Source organism: Filicampus tigris, chromosome 21 (genome assembly GCF_054856515.1).
Source record: "Filicampus tigris isolate MCC_2025a chromosome 21, RoL_Ftig_1.0, whole genome shotgun sequence".
In the NCBI taxonomy this organism is placed as follows: domain Eukaryota; kingdom Metazoa; phylum Chordata; class Actinopteri; order Syngnathiformes; family Syngnathidae; genus Filicampus; species Filicampus tigris.
Genome location: NC_141237.1, coordinates 881380 through 905855, shown reverse-complemented (window position 1 = coordinate 905855; position 24476 = coordinate 881380). Strand labels below are relative to the sequence as shown.

At 48.2% G+C, this 24476-nt stretch overlaps 3 protein-coding genes across 17 annotated transcripts in view; 1 reads left to right on the top strand and 2 right to left on the bottom strand.

The window, feature by feature from the left end:
• emilin2b (elastin microfibril interfacer 2b) overlaps window positions 1-19909 on the top strand; it is a 25642-nt gene extending 5733 nt beyond the window's left edge. The window contains exons 3-16 of one of the 6 annotated variants that reach the window (XM_086020674.1): window positions 2920-2960; window positions 5652-5734; window positions 8722-8947; window positions 9048-9173; window positions 9860-11238; window positions 14228-14413; window positions 14494-14547; window positions 14631-14774; window positions 15145-15499; window positions 16592-16773; window positions 17162-17221; window positions 17445-17623; window positions 18710-18885; window positions 19761-19909. In XM_086020674.1, the coding sequence (XP_085876800.1) occupies window positions 8826-8947; window positions 9048-9173; window positions 9860-11238; window positions 14228-14413; window positions 14494-14547; window positions 14631-14774; window positions 15145-15458 (2325 nt within the window). In that variant the 5' untranslated portion in view covers window positions 2920-2960; window positions 5652-5734; window positions 8722-8825 and the 3' untranslated portion in view covers window positions 15459-15499; window positions 16592-16773; window positions 17162-17221; ... (1 more) ...; window positions 18710-18885; window positions 19761-19909. Of the gene's footprint in view, window positions 1-2919; window positions 2961-5243; window positions 5735-8721; window positions 8948-9047; window positions 9174-9859; window positions 11239-14227; window positions 14414-14493; window positions 14548-14630; window positions 14775-15144; window positions 15500-16591; window positions 16774-17161; window positions 17222-17444; window positions 18886-19760 lie in introns of those variants that run through there. The other 5 variants (XM_086020678.1, XM_086020673.1, XM_086020677.1 and 2 more) reach the window with 5 other exon arrangements.
• Window positions 1662-8015, bottom strand: mettl4 (methyltransferase 4, N6-adenosine). The gene is made up of 9 exons (XM_086020682.1): window positions 7587-8015; window positions 7338-7403; window positions 6475-6832; window positions 6324-6393; window positions 5995-6169; window positions 5674-5774; window positions 5506-5603; window positions 3776-3867; window positions 1662-2160 (listed from the first exon to the last, which is right to left on the bottom strand). The coding sequence occupies exons 1-9, from the start codon at window positions 7812-7814 to the stop codon at window positions 2065-2067; spliced, it is 1284 nt and encodes a 427-aa protein (XP_085876808.1). The 5' UTR covers window positions 7815-8015; the 3' UTR covers window positions 1662-2064.
• LOC147127055 (phosphatidate phosphatase LPIN2-like) lies at window positions 16104-24476 on the bottom strand. Of its 10 annotated transcripts, none has more exons than XM_086020663.1 (20): window positions 24360-24476; window positions 22733-22940; window positions 21971-22066; window positions 21642-21892; window positions 21429-21539; window positions 21220-21352; window positions 20877-21135; window positions 20231-20330; window positions 19784-19998; window positions 19611-19704; window positions 19254-19323; window positions 18685-18768; window positions 18487-18566; window positions 18126-18270; window positions 17916-18064; window positions 17763-17849; window positions 17538-17690; window positions 17306-17420; window positions 17133-17236; window positions 16104-16746 (listed from the first exon to the last, which is right to left on the bottom strand). In XM_086020663.1, the coding sequence occupies exons 2-20, from the start codon at window positions 22922-22924 to the stop codon at window positions 16602-16604; spliced, it is 2583 nt and encodes an 860-aa protein (XP_085876789.1). In that variant the 5' UTR covers window positions 22925-22940; window positions 24360-24476; the 3' UTR covers window positions 16104-16601. The 10 variants fall into 10 exon arrangements, 9 of the variants coding, with proteins under 9 accessions (XP_085876789.1, XP_085876792.1, XP_085876788.1 ...); XM_086020666.1 differs by having other exon boundaries at window positions 21220-21349; XM_086020662.1 differs by having other exon boundaries at window positions 17763-18064.

Here is a 24476-nt window from a genome sequence, read left to right as displayed (position 1 = left end):
GGGTGGGTAGGGCACACCGGCAGGATGAAGTCAAGAGGCCACATCTCCAGCTGTTGAAATACGGCGGACAAGTCATAAAAAGTCACGAGGGAGGCCGTGAAAGACGTCTTTACATCTTATGGCTGTCTGCTGGAAATGGACCAGTGAGAAGCCTCGTCATGAATACATTTCATCAAGTGTGAAAAGCTCCATTTCCTGCCTGTCAGTCTGTTTGCCTTTTTGTCTCTCAGTCGGGATTCGCGGCTCTCGTCTCGTCTTCTTTTCAAGCTTCTCGTGGACTCGCCGATGACTGACAGGTGAACCTTCGTCCATGCGAGTTGACAATGAGCTGGATGAATATGGATGGAGTCCTTCGTCCGTCCGTCCGTCCGCTCGCTCAAGTTGGGCTTGGCTGCCTACGCATGCTGATACGAACGTTAACGTTAAGTGCACAGACAAGTTGAGCTGCCGCCGGCGTTTTTGTATTCTGGAAGCGCTCTCATCTGTTGTAGTACTTCTGGGGAAGCGCAGCAGCTGGGGATAAATAGTACTTCACCACAATCCAGAGTACAATCATGGAAAAGAAAAATAGCATTTGTTTACAGTATACTGTTTCGTACAGTATATTTGGGTTATCTTGCTCCGTTAGTCCAGAAATCTTCATCTCAAAAAGACACAATTCAATTGGCTGCCGTTACCTGGTTGACGTTAGTGTGCCTTTGTTTTCTTTGGCCGTCCCGCCGTCAAGTTTGTCGCCTCCGTTTCAGTGACTCGGAAGACTTAAAAGCACCTGCTGGGAAGTTTTAAGATACTGCTGTAGCCGTTTCCAAAGCTTTCATCAAAGTGTTTGCCGCTGTGTTGAATCAGATTCTGTGAAGATGTTCGCTTGAAAAATACATTAAGAAGAAAAAAAAAAAAAAAATACTGTTTTCTTTGATTGGGAAATGAATGAATCCTCGGAGAGTGTGTGAGAACGTTCCTTTGAAGCCTTTGACGCAGAAACGAGCAGGCCAAACGGTCCGATGACGTCACGGCGCCAAGAATTGATCATTTTAATGTTTCACAACACTTTGGCCTCCCTGGAGGAGGAGGAAAAAGGGGAATAAAAATGAAACCCTGCAAAGCGTGGTTGCAGACGCACCTGCGCGAGCTGAAAATTCTGTGATAGACTTTAAAAAAAAGTCTTTCTAGTTAAGCCCCCCTCCCGCTTGAACTGTGCTTCTTTTGCAAGCTTTGCGTTTGAAATAATCGCATTAAACAAAACAAAAGTCAATTCTACTAAATGATGCGAAACACCAAAGAGTTGCAAACAGAAATGAGCATAGATGTTTTGCACTCATTACGAACCGACATGAACACGCACGCACGCACGCACGAACCAGCGACACGTGCAAACGGCCTTCGACTGTACTCGTTGGGCTGCCCTGTGGGATCAGTGAAAATGACTGGACTTTAGTTGGAGACCTTCTCTGCCGCTGAACAGTACCCACTGGCATATATTCTTGATCCTCGACCAAAATATTCATTACAGCACCCCACTTGCACTAGTTGGTCCGCATGACCGCATGTGTTCTACTGCCTCCCGGTGGCCAGGACACAAACACCAGAAGCAGATTTGAATTGAATTGCAGCATTAAATCAGGTTGCACAAATAGTCCAATTCGTGACAATCTTTTATTTATGTTATGACAAAGTACAAGATTATCGAGTGCCATTTGTCCCTCCAGTATTTTTCCGTACATTGCCTGGGGATTCGCTTTCCGGTCAACTTTGGCAGCCAGCACAAATGCCGGCAGATGAAAGTCCTCCAAGAGGTTTGACGGGTTTTCCTGTCCGCACCTAATTGCCAATTACGTTTGGGGTTTGTGTGTGTGTGGCGTTCACCTCCAGGCAATTACATATTTAATGAGACCGTTGATTGAACATGGGCTCAATTAGCGGATGCGGGCTGAACTGTTGCTCTTAGCGCTTCCCGTTCACATACTGCGGCGGGCGGCCCGGTCGGTCGGCCGGCCATTATCTGGACTAAGTCGCTTGTGTCAATGATGTGTCATCGTGAAAAGTCTGCAGCAAAAACGTCAAACGTCACCTCAAAGGCGAGCTGGAGGGAAGCGGGTGGGGGCGCTCGCTCGGTGCTTCATCTTCCTCTGGCGCCGTGGAGATGACCACGGTGACATCATCCTGAAATGGAAAAAGGCTTTTAAGAAGTGAAAGGGAAAAAAAAAAAAAAAAAAAAGGAGGTAGGAGCAGAAGAAAGAAATGTCAGTTTGCTCAGAAAGTGCGTGTGAATGCTAAGGGATGATGTCAGTGAGACCAAAATGGCAAAGCCAAACATTGAATGGAGCGCTTGAAGTTGTTCAAATACAGTCTGCCCCCTAGTGGCTTGTACAAGCATAAGGGATGACATCTGCGCAATCTGATTGGATGCTGGGGGGCGCAAATCGTAAAACTTAGTAAATGCAACGAATCGCACCATTGAGTCGACAATCGTAGTCGGAGGGAATCGTGCCCTCTCGCTGCTCAAGCTCAAAGATCATTCCATAATTGTGATGGTGTCGTTTCGCTTCTTGATTTGAGCAAATCGCATCACAATCGAAGGGGATCGATCGTAATATGTGCTATTACTTCATTTGAGGCAAACGTATTGCATCGCCACAATTGGAGGGAATCGTACAACTGCAGAAGCATAGCATTGTACGGTAAATAGAGCCAATCGGATTACTGACTTCATTTTCGTATGCAATTGGCATGAAGAACATCAATGGAGTGAATTGTTTTGTATCATTGTTGGAGTCAATTGTCTCATAGTTGAGTGAATCTTCCCATCGTGTGTCGTACTTCAAATGAATTGGAACAGTCCGCCACGTTCACACAAAAAGATTCAAATGCTTGAATTATCCTTACTGTGAATGGACGTGCGTGTGTGTGTCTCTGAAACAGGGTCAGAAGATGGACAAAATGGAGGCCTCCTTCGTGAGCGGGTAAGCTGCTCGTCTCCACCTCCAAACGTCGCCTTTGGCCGACCACTTGCGCCATCGTGGAGGGGTCTGGGGTTTTTTTTGCTCTCAGACTAGCTTTATCCACTCGTCAGCACAGAAGAGTGCCGTGAGTGGAAAAAGTCGGGGGGGGGGACACAGACCTTTGTTTGCATGCTTTTTATTGGATGTCACCTTGCGACAAAGCCGAGATGATTAAAAAAATAATAATTAAAAAAGGACAGTGGCGCCTTGAGGTACCTCACTTATAAACTTATAAACTAACAAAAAAACGAAACGAAGATTGGGACTGGCCCCGCCCACGACTAGCCAAAATTGTGTCTCATTGATGCCCCTTGAAATACAGTAGATGAAACCTTTAAAAAGTCACAGATAAGCATTCAACACAATCCAGATGCAATTTTTTAAAAATTCATTACATTGTATTTAATTGTTATGACTCTAATTTTTGATATAGTACAAAATTTTAAAGTGCTATTTTTCAAAACAGAATTTATGACATCTCGTCTATTCAGGGGGGTCAAAAGTTTTTTGTTTTTTTTTAACCCCAAGGGCCACCGTAGTTCTTGGTAAAAGCGAGCAAAACAATTTGTGAATCAAATGACGTTAAGCTCTCCCAATGACTCAGCACCTTCAAAAAAAATAACCAATCCGACATAGTCTCCCTCCAGAATTGGAAATCAAACGGAACAAGCGCAGAGATCATTTGGGGATATTTATGAAAAAGTTCAAAGCGGGGGTGCGGCCGGCCGGCCGGCGGGCGTGAGCGTGAAGTAGCTGCTGTGCTGAAAGCGGAGCACCTCGTTGCCCCAGCTGGTCCAACCCGCTTGCAGGCTTCGGGCAAACAGCTCCAGGCGCTCGCCGTCCTCTTTCATGTACGCCTTCAACACCTCTGCGGAGCAAACGTGCGTCATTAGAGGATCCAAAAAGGGCTTTAATCACTTATTGCCAACTCAGTATTTGCACCTTAATTCCTTTTTTAGGAAATGCTTGACACAGTGGCGTTTAGTGCACGGCATGCATTCCACGCCCAGTACCTGAAAATCTGCCATGTTTAGAGACCATATGGGGCTGGGGTCTGGGGTTAGGAAATGTCCTTGACATGCTAACCGTTAGCATTGATATTTGCGTTATTATAATATACAGGCACATATACTTTATTCCTTAGGACAAATTAGAACATTTGAATTCTATTCTTCGTGATTTGTCCCGCCCGGCATGATGCTATTGTATAGCACCGCCTCCCAGTTCTTTTCACGACTTCCACGGCCCGTTTAGGCAACAAGCTGTTCAGGCCTTGTTGCTGCCACCAAGATGATCGAAATCAGTGAATCGTATTTTTTTTTTAGTCATGCCAATGTGCGGAGGAAGACTAATGTCGGACGCTTCACGGCTTCGGCGTGTAAACAAATGACGCCGTGCCACAGTCCCCCCACACCCCCCGAATATCATTCTCAGCACAGTGCCTGGCGCTGACCTTGAGCCTCAACACCTGACAATCGCACCTCCGCCGCCAACACGCAGCGAGCGAATAAGCGCAAAAAGCCAGAGGAGTGCAAGTTCTACTGGCTATAGACTTTGTGAGGGGGCCGGGGGTCCTCTTTGTGTCTGTCGTCTTGTGCAAGCTTTGACCATCTGGCACTAGGTTGCGTCGTGCTTGCAACGGGGGGAGTTTCCCCCCTACGGGCCCCGTGGCCAGCAAAGACGTCACTGACAGGAACCCCCATGTGAGAGGGGAGCGGGTGGGGGGCGGAGCTCGCTTCCGGCTGGCGGCCTCACATGACGAGAAAAAAAAACAAGTGACAGTCCCTCACCGACTGAGCGTGAGAGATGCCGTGGGTATCTTGTCACGGAGCCACATGGTGCGCCTGCGCCCCCCAGTGGCGGCGAGCGGTAAAGGGGGTGACGTCAAGGCGATCGCGAAGGGCTCCATCGATCCGTCTGCCGGCCGCGCCGTGACATCACGTGATGTCGCTGTTTCAGCGTCGCTTGGCCTTTGATCGTAAGTCAGCGAGAGAGTTTGCAAATCGATGCGCGTTAGCTCATCTGGCCCGTCGAGGAAAGGCTAACAAGTCACCCGACAATGAAACGCCATTTAAGAAAGGAAAACGCCAAAATGAAATCAAATTAAACTGAACTTCCGCATATTCTGTCGGCATTGGTGTCAGAAGGTGCACAAAGGCCAGCAGAGGTAGGACACAAATGCATGTGGGAAGCTGTCCTTTTGTGACCCAAACACAGTAAGACTCAAGGGTTAGGGGACGTTTTTTAAGGAGAAAAGCGTTCTGCAGCAGAGAAGAGCGAGGAGCTCATTGATGGCGCTGGAGTGCCCTCTAGTGGCCGCCATGTCAAACAACAAGCAGGGCCTCCTGTTATCCTGCGGGTCAAACCGACCCATTTTAGGATCTAAATTTTCTTGCTGGACTTGTTCTTTTCTTTGTACTGCCTATTTGAGCTATTCATTTTGTTGAACGTAAATGCAACACAACACACGGACGTGGACAGAAGTCTTTCATCTCCCTTGCGTTACCTGCGAGTGGCGGTTTGTGCGAGTGGAGAGCCGAGGGGATGCTGACAATCAGCCGCTGATCTTGCACGGCGGGGGTGCCGGCGCACCGCTCTGAGGGGCTGAGTTGAAATTGTCAAATTGCCGCTCAAGCTCGGTTCTTATTTCAGATGCCGCCAAAGCAAAAGTTACCTGGACCGGGAATGGCCGCGATATCGCCCCAGGATCAGCACCTCGTAAGGCTTCTTGTGCGGTGAGTCCAGCGGGAACACAAACTGACCGTCTGTGGTCACCTGCAAGAGACGAAAAAAAAAATCATTTGAGGTTGCCGGCTTTGAACCTACACAAGTGCGGTCAAATCCTGAGCCAGTTTCGGAATGTCACTGAAGTGGTCGTCAGTGCGACCTCTAGTGGACATATTTTGCAACGGTTTCTTTTCTTCTTGAATTGCATCAATGCCACTTATGCCTTCGGAGCACACTGACGTGACCTTTGGCGTGTTTCCCCGCCTACCTTCACCCAGAACCACTGGGCCACGGGCTCCACCCCCCAGTGCGGGTACAACTCATTGCGGACGAAGCGCAGGTGGCTGGGCCGGTTGGTCACCCAGGTGACCACCAGACTGTCGGGGGACGCCAAGCGGGGCACGGGAAGTCTTTTCAGCTGAGATGACGGCAGACAAGCGTATCTTTTAGGACACAAATGGGAGGAAAAGCCAATCAAGATCCAATGCAAGTGTTCTTTCAAAATGGCTGCCTGTGACATAACGGGGGTAGTACCTCGATTGACGACCAAGCACCACCGTTTTTATTGCTTTCACGTGTAGCCCGTCTAAAATTTACCTCCGACTCCTCTTCACAGACTTGTTTTCCCAGGGCGGATCCACGACGATGACATCAAACTTGCGTCCGTCTGCGTGGGGGAAAACAAGCACGTTTGCACAACTTTTTCCGTTTTTTTGGCGGTGGGGTGGGGTGGGGTGGGCGTCCTCACATCGCAGGAGCGGCTCCATCCGGGAGAAATCCGAAAGCAGGAAGGCGGCGCGTGGAGGGATGACGTACTCTTCCCCCATCAGCATAGTCACCGCCGCCTGTTGTGCCGGGTTTTCCGTCACGCGGGAGAACAAGTCCAGATGGGACGTGCGACCGCTAGCGTCAAGCAACTGCACGCAGCTGTCCTGGACCTCATCGTCCACCAGAGGGAGCTCTTTGGCCATGTCGCACAAGCTGGCCAGGTTGCACTCGGCACAGGGTTGGGGGTCTTTCGCAGCATCCGCACCTCCACGTAGGTAGCCCGAAAGTGTGGCAGACTCCACCAGGGACTCGGTGCCCTCCAGAATGACACATCGGACCTGCGTGGACACGAAGCCGTTTAAAACGTGCTCCTTCCCAAAATAAAGACTCAGATGATGCAAGATAACTCAGAAAAAGTTATTGACAAATAATCGATTACTAGACCATCATATCAATCAACTATTATGATTAGCCATTAATTAATGGAAGTGATGTGATTTTTTTTTTAATCTGGTTTACCAATTAATGGTAAAAATAATCGGCAGATTAAGCGACTATTAAAACAATTGTTAGCTGCAGGCGAACATATTAAAGCTTGGGGTGAAATTGCAGGATGAACCTAAAAAACGCAACAGTTCCAGGTGAACTCAATTTGACCTGTAAAAAGAATTCACATATGCAACTGTTCACTGCTACTTTTTGCACCATTTGCCGCTCACGAAACGGGCACTACATGGAAAAAATCACAACAAGTGTTTGACCCACAACTCATCCAATACATTCCCAAGGGCGTCCACTTCTGCACCTTTCTGTGCCTCTTCCAGTATCTTTGCCCAGACTTACCTTTTCATGAAAGGCCTTGGACTCGATCTCTCCCTGGTTGAGCTCACTGCGCTTTCGCTTCCGTTTCTGAAACAAACACTGAATGTCAAAGAAAAATGATCGCTGCTCTCTTTATAAAAGTAATGTCTCTCTTTTTTAAAGCCAATGTTGTGATCAGGGAGTGCATTCTGCCACTTTACGTTTGCTCATGCGAGTCTGGTCAAATGTGCCCCTAGCCGTCAACACTAAATTAACAAGTGTATTACTTACATTTGAAGGTCTCTCTTGGCTCTGCAAGCCCTCCTGGTTTTTTGCATGTATGTTGTTATCCCCACCGCCAGCGCGACTCTTCATAATCCGGAGGTACTGCCTTTTAAAGCGTGCCACGAATTCTGACTTGAGCTCACCATGCTGTCGAAAGCAGCGCACATAATCCTGATCGATGAGTGAGCAGGCGTCCAACAGCCACCCGTGTTGGTTCTCCACCACCACCGACATTGTCCCACTACTCGTTTTGAATTTAAAAACGCGGGTTTAAGTTTGCTGTTTATACTCTAGTTAGCGTCGGCTCACACTGAATGCCGCCATTAGCTCCAGACAAAACATTGGGATGGTGCGTTCCAGGACGCCCGGAAATCGCAGACAGCGGACCCTTCTGTAAAACGGTCTTAGTGGTAATGCTACTTGCGATCCTAAAATTTCACCAGGTGTTTTACCCTATTAGGCGTTATGTACTTCTGTTGCGAAATAGCTCCCGTATGGTAGTTGTGAGTCTAGTTTTTGGTTAAAAAGTATTGTCTTTTGGGTTTTCTAAGTTAATGCAGTGCAGCATTGGAATCGAGCAAGCTCATTCGATTTCTGCTTTCGCTTTGTGATACACAGCGACGCGCCCGGGTTTGAGTTCTGTCCACAAGTTTAAAGCAGATTCACACCATGATCCGCATTCGAAGTTGGCGAGAAAACGTTAAAATGTGTAAAGGTCTCATACTCCTTTTTTTTTTTAATTGTAAAGGAGAAGTTGAACGTTAACAAGTTTTCACACATTTTTAAAATCCGGTCCACTGCACGGTTATTTTCCAGCGGAGCGTATACGTTTTCAGACAAGCAATATTGTTCGTCCTTTAATCTGAATAAGACGCATTCAACAGTTTATAAAGCTTTTTGCTCACTGCTTGGTCACGGTAAATTTTTGCTGACTTTGGCAAGCAAGAAGAACTTGGAGCTGCTTTACCGAGCCCTCAACACTTCATACGACTATCTTTTTTATTATTGTTGTTGTTTTTCATTCAGTTCTCGTGCAAATGTACGTCATGTTATGCACCGAATGATTGAAGAGTGACGTCATGAAAAAGGCGTATGGGGGGTGCCAGTCATTCATTGCTGGTGTACACCCCAAACGTAACAGGACTTTGGAGTGGAGTTGGGTCAGATCCTCTCTGCTCTGCCTTCAAGTCTCACTGAAGCGTCGGACACTTGTTCCAAATCGATTTGTGGACATTTCAAGCCGCCATGAAGTCTTCCATCCACGTCCTGCCGCTCGTCGTCCTCTTAACAAGCGCCCAAGTCTCACAAGGAACCCCCTTCCGGCATGGGGGCGCGCACTCGACCACCGAAATGCGCCAAAGAAACAAGTAAGTCTCCTTTATTCCTTCTTTTTTTTTTTTTTGTTGCTTTTTATGCTGCGTAAAAGGCGAGCGTCCACCGTGACTAATGGACCGTTTGCCGCCGCAGAAACTGGTGCGCACACGTCGTGCACAAGAACGTCAGCTGCACCGTGCTGGCGGGCTCGGAGAGCTTTGCGCAGCCGGAGGTTCTGCCTTGTCCCCCGGAGGTGATCAACTGTGCACCGCAAGTCATGTGAGTCTCGAACGCTATGATTTGTCTTGGGTGGTGGTCACGTTGATGGATGGGCATGGGGGCTGCATCAGGGTCCTGCATCAGGGTCCCGGATGGATGGACGTAGTGGGTGATGATCGTGCAGACGTTTGATTGACAGGTGTCCCAACCTTGATTGGGGACATATTTTACATCACATGTCTATTCTGAGCATTTAATTGTCCTGTGTGCAATTTTTGGTCGCTCGCACAGAAATGTGAACAAGACTTCTTATTTTGGTCAGTAATGTTGGGGTAGCACACCTGCTCTGAAGTGACTAAAATATTGTTAACTGCAAGTGTCAATCAAAACTTGGTACTGTATTATTCTTTTGAAGGCAAAATGAGTAATGTCGCTAGTGTGCTGGGATACCGAATGAAGTGCTGGTTAAATAGTTGTAATCACACTTGAATGTTTTTAAAATTTTGTCCAATTAATGAGGAGTTCAGTTGCATTTTTCCCCCCGATTTAATAGCCCTGTGGTTTTGTGAAATACCGTAAATGAATTAAATGGATCTGTTACTGCACCTTAATTTCTGATATCAAATTTCAATGGTGGTCCATCTACAGACCGCCTTCAAGTTTTCCTCTTCCTCTAAAATTTCTGGCATGGGTCCGAGAGACATTTTCCCGACATGAACGTACTTGATTGCCGACATGTTCCCTAGATACCACACGCACTTCAGGCCCACTTACAAGCTGGACTACAAGACGGTGACGGAGCTGCAATGGAGGTGCTGCCCGGGCTACCAGGGCCACGACTGCATGGAGGTGAAAAGCGCCACCAGGATAGCAGAGCGAAACCTAGAGAATCTGCCGCCGTTGGCTTCTGGACACATTTCGGCCGAGCCTACAGACCACAAGGGCGACCACAAGGGCGACCACAAGGGCGACCACAAGGGCGACCACAAGGGCGACCACAAGGGCGACCACCAGGGCAACCATGCGTGGCGACGTCCCGGCCTGGAGGACGAGGTGCAGCGGCTCTCCCAGATGGTGCTGGACATGCAGGCCAGGATAACCGACATGTCGGCCAACCTGAGGCTGGACTTCCAGGAGGATGCAAGCAAGATGCTAGCTGTGCTGCTGGACCAGATGGGGCAGCCCGGCCAACCTGCCAGTGCCAGAGGTGCCCAGACCAGGACCGCGGACTTGTTCTCCGTGGACGAGCTTGTGAACAAGATCAGCCTCCTTGAGAGCAAGGGCGATACCTGGAACCATCTGGAGGAACGTGTCAACCGGCACGATGGGCAAATTCAGCATCTAATGGAGAAACCCCCTGCGGCCCCGCCCGTCTTCGACCTGCGGGCCTACGTGGACGAGAACCTCGGCGCTTTGAGGAAAGAGCTGATGGAGGGCATGGAGATCAAGCTGGCTGACCTGAAGAACTCATGCGACTACAAGATCATGTCCATGTACCACGAGTGCGAGCACCAGGAGGAGCACTACCTCAGCCTGACCGAGCGCATGGACTCCAAAGAAAGCCACCTCCGCCAACAAATCCAGGAGCTGAAGAACGAGCTGGAGGAGTCACAAACCAGACCGGTTCCGGACTGGCTTCTGGACAAAATCGAGCGACTGGTAAACTCTTCTGTGGCGGAGCAGAATGTGAAGAGAGAGCACGGAGAAGCCATCAAAGGCCTGAAGGAGAAGCTCACTTCAATGGAGGACAGTCTTTCCAACACCAACCGCCAAACTCCGGATGTTCCCCGAAATAAAGCAAACACTCCCAGTGGCTCTTCTCACACTTTGGAGGACAGAGTGAACGTGTTGGACCTCGGACTCTGCGAGGCAAACCTGACAATCTTGGAGGAGAGTCAAAAGACGGCTTGGGAGAAGCTTCAAGTCATGGAGGGCCGTCTTCAAAACCTGGAGAGCCTACGGGGCGAGCTGGCGGCCGTCAAAGATGGCGTTGGGGTGCTGGAGGACCTGGAACGCGCCAGGCTCCTGGCCGGAGCCCGGGTGGTCGGTGATGCGAGGCGGCCGGAGGCCCGCGACTGCCTCAAGGTCCAGACGGATGTGGCGAGGGATCTCCAGATCCAGACAGGTAACCTTTAAATGCAGCTTGTTACTATAATAATATAAAATAATAACATACAAAAAAATCGGGGAATACCCTATTCAAATACTCACTAAGCAGGTTTTTGGAGGATTGACGTCTTTCAATTTTTAAGGTCTTTAAACAAACTGTTCAAATAACGCATTTAAACACTCATCGCTTTCTGTCGGCGTAAAAAGCAGGACTCAGGAGAATTTGACATTCAGTCTTGAACAGAACTGAACTGAAATAGTTTTCATTCCCCCCAGGCTGAACAAAATAGTCGCAAATTTAAATATAAATAGATAAATAAATCCACATAATAGTGGGACCGCAAACCTGGAACTCAACGATGGATAGTGGATTGCTTCCCTAGCTCACTGAGAAGATGAGAGAGAGATTAGAATGTAATCGCAAATTTTGTGTTTGGTTCCCTCTTAAGCCCAAATAAGATGAAGCGGCTATTAATTCCACTGCCTCCAAAGCCCCTAAATTGCGGAACCAATCAGGTTCGCGTCTCCTCAAAGGCACTTCTGGCCTATTAGTGGTGGTCATGTGATGCCGCCGTCATGTGGCGGCCAGATGCACCCTGGAGTTTATCAACTCATCAGCAACACATCAGAAGGCCCCGCTCGCCCTACCGCCAGCAGGGTGGGCACACAAGATGGGACAGCAGCAGCAGCAGCACATGAAAGACATACCGGCATACCAAGGCCAGCCCAGCGGCACATGTTCCATCAGCGTACAACTTGTCCACTCGCGCACTGCACCCCCCACGACCCCTGGGGGGAAAAAGGCTTATTAACCACAGAAGTCAATGGTACACGTGTGACTGTTTTACGGGGCGGCCGTTAGGAAACGCATCCGCCCTAAAAACTGCGCTCAACAAATCACGCGAGAGACGACTTCAGTGAAAGTAAAAATGCAGACAAAGCGCAGTATGCCGCATGTCTCATTTATTAATGTCGTCGTGTGACAGGCCTTTTGGGCTTTCCTTCAGCTTTATACTTTGGTTGAACGTCAAAAATCTGCATGAATAGTAAGGGAAGGATTTTCCTGGCGAAAAAAAGTTGCAAGGTATGAAGATAACGCTAACAAGAAAGGTTAGTTATAAAATGAAATTGTAAATTTACACAGGAAATAGAAATTGGGCTGCATTTGTGGCGAAATAAGTTGAGTGAAAACAGTTACAGATGAAAAAAAACAAAATATAAGAATTACGAGAAGAAAATTGTGAAGAGGGAAAAAGCTGATATAAGAAAAAGTGATAAAATAATGCCATGACATCATAAAAACTAAATATATCAAAACAAGTTCAAGACAATACACCCCAAAACATTTTTTGACAAAAGTTGCAAACGACAGTCAGCTTGTGAACTGAAATGTTGTCAGATAAAAAATAAATTGTGATCCAACAACAAAAAGTCAAGAATGAAGAGTTGTTGTTTTCTTGGGTTTTTGTTTCCGAAAAAGTTTCAAAATCACATTCTTCCGCCTAAGGTCAAGACTTTATTTTGTTTTTGGTTCAGGTGGTTGCGATGTGCTTTGCCACCTGCTCAGGTAGCTTTTTCAAACGGTGGGTGGTTGATTCTGACTTAAAAATCTGCGCAAATAAAACTAGGGTTGCCCTGCTGACGGGGGCGAAGGTGCCGGTGACGTGTACGCTCGCTTGCTGGCCTGCAAACGAGCTGCGGGCTATGCTGGGGTGTTGTGGTCCACTCTTGTCAGCGGTTCAGCAGGTTATCACGCTTGACCGAGCCAGCGAGCGCCTTATCTCCAGCACGGCCACCAGTTTAGCCACTGAGGCAGCAAATGTCCGTCCTTCTTATCAAGAGGTCGCAACAAGCCAGCACGCTGACGTTTTGGCTACATTGCCCCGAGATCAAGCTCACTTTTGTACAAAAAAAAAATAAGACAGGACAATGGGCATCAGCCATCTTTGTACAATTTCCACCGAAATGCCAGGACATTCCAATCAAGTGTTTGTTGTTGTTGTTTTAATGTTGCCATCTTTTCATTAAAGAGCCCCGAACTAAAACGGAAGTTTGGCTGAGTTTAAGGTAAGTTTTTCTTTCCGTCCCGTTATGGGCACCGCCCCCACCCCCCCCCTACTTAAGGGATAAAATCACAGCAACTACACGAGACCCCCTGGGGACTCTCTTGGCTCTTTTGTCTCCAGAAGAGATGCGCTCAGTCATGGAAGCTCAAACGCATGACGGGAGGGGGGGCAACAAAATGCTGAGATAAACCGTGCCAAGATTTAGAGCGGCCACTTTCAAGCCTCTCGAGATAAACTCGACGTCAATCTGTCTGCAAGTGGAAATCTTGACAAGTTGCCACCCCGATGCAAACGTCCCCAAGCCAAAAAGGCGCAGGCTCACACTCATTTCAAGTGCCTTCATTTTTGTACCCGATCTCACTTCAACAATGTTGGCAACAAGGGCTACGAGGTTCAAGACAGTCGATTCATAACATCAAATTCAAATCGCAACCCAAAGGAGGAACTCCAAGAATAGTCGAGTTCTCCACTCAAACAAGCACGTCTTGCCAAAGAGGCTGTGATATGTTTGTTTGGAAAAACAAACACAGGGGAGGTTGCGTTTTCACTCAGGCGCGGCGTCGTCAGTCGCAGGAAGCGGCGCTGATTGAACACACATGCTGCGCTTTTTAATGGCGCCCGCTCGTGTTGAGCAATGCCTTTTGGCTTCCACACACGCATCAACGGGCCTGTTGCTGTTTGTGCATACAGTATCGTGGTGAGTCATCACCTCCTGGCACCATTCTGTAGGATTTTGGACAAAAAGTCACACTGTTGACATGTTTAGGTTACTTGAAAAACGATTTGGATTTGATGTTATGTATGTACTGTGCTCTGTCCCTTAGCACCCTAATCCTTGTCCTTAGCGTTATTTAGTAGAATTGTTTTTCCCAAAAGAATGATTGTAATAATTTGATGACACACGCGGGGAAAAAAAGGGACTGCGTATGTACTCAACAGGCGTGACAGCGGACGCGGGAGCTCCTCTGGCGGCAGCCCCGAGACCCGAGGACACGCCCCCGCAGATGCCGTTGGCCACGGAGACGGGCGTGGCGGGCCCCCCGGGCAGGATGACGTTGTCGTCCAAGCTTCCCAAAGGGACGCACGGCAGCATGGCACCTGTGCTCGGCTTTGCCGGAGCGCCGGGTGAGTTTGCAAATCAAATGTCTTTGTTTTGCGACGTGCTGAAGCAGCATTTGACGGAGCGCTTTCTCCCCGACTCTAAGCTGCACCAGTAAAACTCGCTGAGGCGCTGCCATACACTCTTCCTCCCGTTGCCAGTAAGTCATGTCATTTCTTTCTGTTTTCTGCTACGCTTCCATTCACGTGCTCTGGAATTAGTCTCATTTTCCTGTTTGTGAAGCAGACTCAGTGGCGCAACACAAAGGTCTCAAGATCTCCTTCTCCGCCGGCCTCACTCTGGCAGCCGTTCACGGCGGCGAGGCGGGCGTCATCCGATTTGACACGGCGCTGGTCAACGATGGAGGCCACTACGACCCCAGGACAGGTGAGCGTAATCTGGACGTAGAGTAATAATTAAGTAAAATGTCAAACAAAAAACAGTTTGTGCATCCTGATTTCAACCTGCAATCCGGTTCAGTGTGCTGCTCCTCCCGGTTTGCCCGCCTTGGCCACCAGGAGGCGGTACAGTACAACGCAGCAATTGTACAAGCGCGACTGTCGAGGCTAAAGTTAACTATTCAATTGAATTTTCCATTCATGTTAGCATTAAGCTAGCGGGTTGTTTGAATTTTGTAATTAAACTCTTTGTTTTGAATTAAGCTAGCTTTGCTGTGCCAGCTACGTTGGTACAAAGCTTACTGAAGTAAGCCAGGTAGTCATGCTCTGCGAACCCATTTACAAGTGTGTGTTGCCAGGCGTCTTCACGGCGCCCGTGGACGGCCGCTACCTGCTGAGCGCCACACTCGCCGCCCAGCCCGGCACCAAGATGGAGGCGGTGCTGTGGGTGGACAAGCGCATCGTCCACAGGTTGGACTCCAGAGCGGGGGCGGCCCCCGAGCCGTGCGCCAGCCTCTGCGCCCCCGCCTCGCTCACCCTGGTGGTGGCCATGAGGCAGGGCGAGCGGACGGCACTCACGCTGACGGCCGGGAAGCTGACCAACGCCGCCGCAGACTCCGCCCACATCCTGTCGTCCTTCAGCGGCGTCCTGCTCTACCCGTCTAGTTGGTAGCCAAGTCTGCCTCTCATGTCAGAGTTGGTGAAGGCAAAAAGGTAAAAGAATGGCATACAGTATTCTTTATGAAGGCGACCAATAACAGTGACCCTTAGCACTCACTATTTGGCACCCTTCAACAGCAGTGGTAGTTTACCAACCAGTGATACGGTCCACTTTTTGGCACCCCTGAAACCGTGCAAACGTACCAAATACACACTAAAACCATCCACCCCGGTTGACGGGTACCAGAATGAGTGAGCCGTATCACTTTTGGCACCTTCCAGTCACATTGTGGGTACCTAAATGAATTGTCCATCCCATTTTGGGCGCCATCAATACCATTGAGAAGGTACCAAAATAATTTGCACCACTTTTTGGCACCTTCCAACCTTAGTAGTAACCTTAGTAGGGTATCAAAGTGCTTCATACAACTTTTTGGCAGCCTTAGAATGGTAGAACCGCACCAAATACAACCCAAAACCGTCAAGCCTGGTTGAGGGCACCAAAGTATGACTTTTATATCCATGTCACTTTTTGGCAGCCTACACTCTCGGATGGTGTCAAAATGACTGATACTTTTCAATTGCTTGTATTTTTTTTTCATTGCTGTATTTTCCCATTAGAATTGATGAAAATAAAGAATTTCATTGAACATTGAAGTTGCATTAATTGATGTGACTTTATGTATATATGTTCAAATGAACACCCGCGGCCCTCATGAGGATAAAGCGGTCACAGAATGGATAGGTGGATGTTGCATGTGCATAGCTCATGATCAGCAGAGGCCAGATGAAAGCCTCAATGAGTTTCTGCAGTGACAACAGCGTTCCCTACTGCTCACTGAAGGCATTACAAGACACTTTCCTCTCAGTCCAGACATTATCCCAAAACAATGTATATACACTAACACACATACCCTGTTTACAATTAAAGCTACAAAATGACATTTTGAAACTTCAAAATGCTCACCACATCATCATCCACATTACAAAAATACTTAGGCAAGCGCACAAGTGATCTCCTCAGACAGACAAAGAAAGCAAGAATGCCCCTTTCACGGAAAGAAGCGGCCACATAAAACGCGTACGTCTCCGTGTAACTGTCCACTTGGTTGATTGAGCAGTGAATTGCCGACTTGACGTCAACAGGCGTCCGTGGTCAAAGCAGCTCCTCCAAGCAGGCGTGCGTGACGGGCTGCCTCCAGTAGGAGAAGGCGCTGAATTCGGGGCAGCAGAAGGCGGCGGCGTGCTGGCGGCTACGCAAGGGGAACACGTGCTCCACCAGCTCGCTCAGACGCGTGTACCTGACCGCCGACACAAGCGCAACACGGGTCAGCCTCAAGTGTGCTACGTCAAGAATCACTCAATGAAATGCTCCAACTACAATGCCTTAAACTTCTTAACCAAGTGCAATGTGTTTGCCAAGTACAGTTCAGTTGTATTTAACTTGGAAGTACAATATTCACTTGCATTTATCTTTTAGAACCGTTTGCTCTTAGTTATTGAGATACAAGCCTCGTTTGACCTTCATTGAATCACCATTTCCGTCCATCCCCCCTTGTCCTGTTTTTTTACAAAAACCTGGTCCAACTTTGCTCATGTATTTTAATGTTGGTCAAAATGGCGGTACTTGGAGCGCTACAAATGTTTGGAGTGAAAAGTTTGAGAGCCGTCTTCATGGAGCACTCACGAGGTTTTGTTGCCTTTGGCTTGCTCCAGGATCAGCTCGCCCTTGGGGTTCACCGTGAAGATGCGGCAAGTCGACACGCCCGCCTGCCGGTAGGCCAACACGTCCTGGAAAGTCGCAGCAAGTTGGAAGGACGCGGCGGGGCTTTCACAATCAAAAGCGCCGCCAGCACTCACGCTCTCTCTGTTGCCGAAGGCGGCGTAGAAGGGATGCGCGCTGGCGGAGAAAAGCTTCCCGATGTCCGACAGACATTCCAGCTTAAACTTCTCGGGTTTCTTCTCGATCATCTCTCTAACCGGACCGGTAACTCATCAGGTGGTGACGCGCGGTGCGGCGTCACGGCATTTGACTGAGTCATCGAGCGGCAACGTATGTGATGCTGAAAACCGAGGCCCGCGGCACGCGTACCTGTGGAAGGCCGAGAAGAGGCTGCTGGGCGCGAGCATGAGCGGACCCCTGGGCAGCAGCGTGCCCCCGTCGTTGACCCGCCGCAGGTACCCTCGCGTCATGTCGGCCATGCCGATGGCCCGCGCCGAACAGTACAGGAACTTGTAACCGTTCCTGACGCAAAACGGGATCCGAGTTAAGGGATCCAGAGCACTTTTGGGCACAGAGCAAGGGGAGTGAACGTACTGGTGCACGGAGTGGTAGAGCTTGGCGATTCCTTCGTGCGTCCAGTCTTTGCCGAGCTGAGGCAAGATATGGCCGAAGACGTCCGACCTGCCGTGACAAAAGCGCTCAGAAAAGAAGGCGTAAAAAGGGGCAGCGGGAGGAGGGTCGCGGTACTTGGTGATGGTGCCGTCGATGTCGGAGATGACCACCTGGTCCTTCCAGTCCCACAGGTAGATGGTGCCCTGGCAGCGGCACGTTCCCTGGTACTGAGTGGTGATGCTGAACGTCACGTGGTTGGGACCCTCCCTCAGCTTCAGGCCCTCCTGCATTGACCAAGGGAATGTTGAGGCTTGTCTTTTCGAGCTTGACGTGATCAGGTCTTACGATCTGCTCAGACGAGAGGCGCAGGGACTTCTTGTAGGCGGGGCCGGGGGCTTCCGTCGCCGCACGCTCGCTTGGCGCCCGCCCGCCGATCACGCCGTTGAGCTCTTTGGTTTCGTCGTCGCTCGACCACTCTGAGGTTTTCTGTCTGAAGGAAAGCCGAAGCGTCGCTTGAACTTTTTGCCTTCATTGACACTTTTTTTTTTTTTTCAATCTAACATGTTTGCACAAACGTACACATGCAAACAATTACCGGTATGTAAAATGTCTACATTTATTCTTATTCAGGGCACTACTATGGCACACCAAGTTTCCACACGGTGGTTGTAGGACCCAGGCGAACTTTTTGTTTAAGGTGACTCACTGTGCTTGAGGGCCTGCGTCGGGAGCTGAACTCTCATTGGTCAGACTCCCCTGTCGCTCCAGCTTGCTCTCTGTGGATGACTGAACGCAGCATGCGAAGAAGGCATGCCCCGCTAGTTCATTTGCACGATTACAGGCTGATCGTAAACTGTATTTGCAAAGCAAAAAGAGGCGGGAAATTCTGGAGATGTGTGCCTACCTGCTTGACGCTGCTCTTTCTCCAGAACCACCATCGTCCAGACTTCTTGGGCATCCTGTCCTTCACCCAGGCTGCTTCTGTGGCCTGCACGTGTACAAATCATTCACATGATGGACACTAACACATCAGGAGGTGACACTTGGAAGGCTTGTGAAAATCTTGTCAGACCCTGGCAAACCTTAAGACACTTCCGCAAATGTGGTGAGACTTCAGCAACGCTTGTTCAACTTTGTCAAATCTCGTGAGACGAATCGTGAAATCTTGTTCGACTTTGGTCAATTTGCTGAGACCCGGGCAAAACCTGTGAGACCATGGCCAAACTCGACAGACTTTGACAAATTTCGTGAGAGTTAGACCGGTCTTGTAAGACTAATTGGCGAATCTTGTGAAATCTGGAAAAACGTGTAGGACTTGGACAATTTCTCATGAGACTTTTCTGAAAACCTTTTGAGGCTTTGTGAACTCTCATTGGACCTTGGCAAATCTTGTTTTACCAGCAAATTTCCTGGGACTGTTTTCTCAAATCCTGCTTGATGTGATATCCAAGATTGGCTCACGGAGCAAATTACCTTTGGGAGGTTCTTCTGGAAAGCCTGCATACTGAGGATGAGCGGCGCCGCCAGAGTCCAGTTGTAATATCTGTGTGAGAGATAAGATGAAATCATTATTACAGATAAACAGACCTGGGCATTTTACGACAAATTGAGTGTCTGTTAATCGTCATCCGTCTGCAGCCTGGGTACCCTTCCGTCGGCCGTCATTCGCCTTTTTTCGGGGGGGGGGAATAGTATATAGGCCGGTCCGGCTCTAATTTAAAACTGGCGTCCGTCGGCAATTCCGACTAATCTTTCTGTCACATCACCAGCTCTGCAGATAAATAATGTTACATCAAGAAGTCGTCCATTTAAAGAAAGATATAAGCTTACCTGTGTCCAATCCGAACCACCAAATTGGGATCATCGATCATTGCGGGGTTTTGCGCAAACTCGTGATAGGTGATAATGTATTCTTGGAATTTTTCTGTACGAAATAGAAGATCAAAATCAAATGTGTTGCGTTGCGTTGCGGTCCCACAGGTGGCGCCAGTGTTGCCAGTTACCACTGTCGATCTCCGAGTCATCGCCGCCTCCGCCGCCGCAGAGCGACAGCGTGACGTCGGGCAGGTCGGCGGCCGAGTCGGAAAGGCACTCGGCCCCGCTGTCCCCGAAACTCCCGCCGCCGCTGCTGCCTACTGACTGCGGCGACTGCGAACCTGAATGTGTACCTCCCGCCGCGGTCGTCTCCGCCCAGGGCCTCGCAACCTGTCCTGACTCGCTGGGGACACAGGTAGACATTTTTTTTCCTCAGACACGTGAGCATACACATCAAAATGAGGTATTAGTTGTTGCAGAAAGCATCAATGGCTAACTGGGAAAGGAGAGAAGCTAGCAAGCATCCCTTTCCCTCTCTTTAATGGCTGAGTAGTTTTACTTAATTTCCCTTTTGATTTTACCTCTTCACTCTTGAAGGAGATGTAGCATGTGAGCCTATCATGAGGTACCTTTACCTCTTAGGGAAATAGAGAGCGACGACATCGGGTTCAAGGGCGTTCAGGTCATCCAGGTAGATGTCTTCTGGCCCCTGATGTTGACTCCTCTTCCTCACACCTCGGTAAAGGGAAGCGGTCGTGTTGTGAGAAAAGGATGACTTGGGTTTCTTTCACTTCCTGTTCTTGTTCTCATGTGCGCCACATCCTTCCGGTTATTGCTTTGTCTTTCGAACGCCAACTCGTTATGAGAGATGCAAAACTGAGCCATAATTTCGCAGTGGTTGTGAGTCCTCAAAAAATCTTGTGAGACTTTGGCAAATTTAGTGAGACTTTCCAAATAAGCTTGCGAGATTCTGGCAACCCTCGTGAGACTACAGCAAATGTTGTGAGACTTCGCTGCAAATCTTGTAAGGCTTGTCTGGTAACCTTGTGAGATTTGTCTGCGAGTCTCTTGAAACTCTGTGGCAAATCTTGCAAAACCTATCGGCGAATCTTGTGAGACCTCTCTGCGAATCTCATGAGGCTTCTCTGAGAGATTGATACTTTGGCTGTTCTCTTTCGACTTTTTGGCTGTTCTTGTGACGCTACAGCAAATCTCATGAGAATCTGGTAAATTGTGTGAGATTTTGGCAAATCTTTAAAGACTTCTGCAATTTAGGCTTACCTTGTCTCTTCACAGCAATTTCTGCTAATTTGGTGTCTGACTCTCTGCGGCTGGGCGGAGAAGACGACCACCTGGTCTTGCGAATAGCTTTTGCACTGAGCTGTGATGTTCTTGAGTCAGCATTCTGGGCTTGGGGTTCAACAATGCTGCAGAGAAGATCTTCGTCTCGCCCCTCCAGGCCAGCGATGACCCGGAAATGTGTATTCTCTGAGGGTGTGATGGTCAGCACCTTTGGCCCGGACCTCTCCCTTTTGGTCACCTGTTTGATTAAAATCCTGTGAGACTTTTCAAGATAGAGTAATTGGTATTGTTTCGGTTAGCAACAGGCTTTTATTGGTCCTACCTTGGTGGATTCCGGGAACTCGCCCCAGCTCCACTGCATGTGGGCGTCTGCTCTGAGCATGCTCTCTGTCGTCTTCACCATCAGCTCTGAGTCGCTGTTGGGCAGCGCCGGCTCAGGCGCAGACATCATGCTGCTGCATGCCAGGAGAGCACAGAGTGACCCAAACATTTCCTTTGATGTCGCCTTCATGGACAGAATTATGGACTCACTCGATGGAGGGGGACCAGTCGCCATCAGAGAAAGGGTAGCTGTCCCACTCGAGGCTGGTGGCTGGGGAATATCGGAAGTGCCCCGCGTTGTCCTTTGTCATTGAAGATACCCTGATAAAAAAACAAAACATTTTCTGTATTGATGATTGTCATCATTAGGGTTGCTGGCAGGCTGATCAACAGGTTTTCGGACATCCAAAAGATGTGACTCACCACGTGCCATGCGAGGATATCTCCTCATCCGAGCTGAGTCCAGGCAGCTCCAGCTCTCCCCCTACTGGCTGGCTGTGTGCCTCCTTGCGGGGCTCGGCCTTGTGCTTCCGCCTCCGCCTTTTCCTCTTCTTCGCCCCCGCGTTGGGACCCTCTTCAGGGCCATTGGGTGGACGACCTTGCCAGCCTTCGGGTTCTTGGTTCTTATTATCATCTGTGGGGATGGGCGAGGTCGCCAGGTGGGCCGGGATCTCCTGCAAGCATTAATGGAAATTTAGGATAAAGAGTAATAGCCATTGTTTTTTTGTTTTTTTCTTAGAAGTCTCACTTACATCATATTGTTCCGTCTCCTGGACAAAAAAAGCCTCACCGTTGTCCCCAAGTTTCATGTGCAATTCCACTGCTTCTCCATTTATTTCTATGTCAATCTGGAGTATCAGAAACATTTTTTTATTTCTTTTACGTGGCTATTTTATTTTTTAGTTTGTATTTTTGACAAGTATTTTTTTTCACCAAATGAGCCAAAATGTTACTGTGGATAGCACAAAATCAGTACACACTCATGAGACTTGAACAAATCTCTTGGCGACTTCTGCAAATCTATTTTGGCAAACCTTGATGGTCTTTGATACATCTCATCAGAATCTTCTGAGACTATGGCAAATTTTGTGAGACTCCGGAGAATCTTGTGTGACTTCGGTGAATCTTGAGAGACTTCTGAAAATCTTATCAGACTTCACCAAATCCTGTTCTACTGTTTAAAATCTCGTTAAACCTCATCAAATCTCATATAGCTGAGGCTAATCTTGTAACACTCTGGAAAATATTAGGACACTTCGGCAAGTCTAACGAGACCCTCCTAATCTCGTTCAGACTTCGGCATATTCCAGAAGACACCTGCAAACATTGAAGGACTTGGGCAAATCTCATTTAGACTTCATCAAATCGACTGCAGCAAATCTTGTGAAACTTAATGGTAAATTTTGCGAGAGACTGTTTTGTTGCTACATCTTCAGCATCATCCATCAACATTACAAAGTACTGCTGTCGTCGTCTGGAGTTTCCTGTTGGTTGGTCACCTTGATGGCACTCACCACTTTCTCTCTGGAGCGCAGCACTCCCAATTTTCCAAAGCGTACGTGGAATGGGGAACACTGGAAGGATCCGTCGGGCTGGCGCACCACCACCACGTCGATGCAGCCCGACAGCGTGGCCTGATTGATACCCTTGTACAGCTCCTTGACTGTCACCAGAACCTGACCCGCCAGCTGGCCCACGTAGTTCATGCTGGCTGATGGCCGCCTGCCACATACGTGTGCACACGCACACCAACGCATGCATGTATGTCAGCTTTATGATCTCTGCCGAGTAATTCCTTCATAAATCTCATGGGACTTCAGCAAATCACATGAGACTTTGAAAAATCCCTTGAGACTAGCAAATGTTGTGAGTCTCTCACAAATCTTGTCAGACTTTGACGAATGTCGTGAGACTTTTCTGCAAATGCTCTAGAAAAAAATCTCACGAAATGTGATTGATTCTCATGAGACTTTAACATGTGAGACTGTGACAAATCTTGTGAGACTTTAGTAAATCTCATTTGAGTGAATCCCCTGACACTCGGACAAAACTTGTCAATTGCCGCAAATCTACTTCAACAAATGTGAGATTCTGATGAACCTCGTGGGACTCTTGTGATACTTTGGTTAATCTCGTGAGACATTTGCCAAATTGTATGAAATTTGTCCAGCAAGATGGAGTAGTAAAGAATAGCTTAGTTTTAATCAGTGTAGTCTGATCAATGCACAGTATTAAGATTGATACTCATCTACTTTGGCTAGATTTTGAGGGTCCAATTTGTAATTTATAGTTTGAGTTAGAGGAGTTCCATTAGGACCACACATGAGAACCTGGTTTTGGGTCTACGGTAGATGCCCTCTGCCAGAGGGTTCTATAAACAACAGCAAAAATCCTTGGTCAACAAAACAAACGTGACCATGACACCCGGTGGGGTGAGTGAGACGTTAAGTAGTGTTAATCCTGTTTAGCAGATTACTTGGCAAATCTATCTTTCCCTCGCCCACGTGAGTGCCGTGCATCCAAGCGGCACACACGCAACCCTCAGAAATTATTTGCTCAAAATCATATTTATCATATGTCATACTAAAAAAAAAAAAACACACAATCATAAACATCCTATAAATGACTACAACCAATCAAAAAAATAGATGGATGGATTCCTGTGTAAATTAAAATTTTTGTTATACTGAAACTGAAAGTGACTAGGGAACATTAATACAGAGTAATCATTCAAAAAATATGAATATCTAATTAAATAAATGCTTAATTTATCGTATTTTAAAAACAAAAAACATTCCCCTGCAGTGATGAGGACGAGTCCAAAACCATGAGGCGTTCCCTGGCACAATTTTACGCTCGGATTTGACAATACTTAGTTTCGTTTTTCTTTGGTTTAAGAAAAAAAAAAAAATTAAATATATTTTTGGGGGGGAAATACTATCAAAATACGCTACGGATGTTCGTGCTGACATAAAGACAACATGAATGTCGCCCAACAGAACATTTCATACAAGTGTCAAACATGACTCGACGAGTCACAGAAAGCCGCAAAAAAGACGTCAGTCATTTCGAGTCGTTTTAATGACTCGGTGGACGAGGTTTTTTTTTTTTTTTTTTTTAAGAGAGTTTCGACGTACCCACCTGTCTTGGAGGACCACCTGCCGCTGCCTTGTCGTCCTCCTCCTCGAACTCTTTTCAAATTCTTCTCAATCCCCGACAGCAGCGAACTCAGCACGTGACACGAGGGCTGTGGTGACG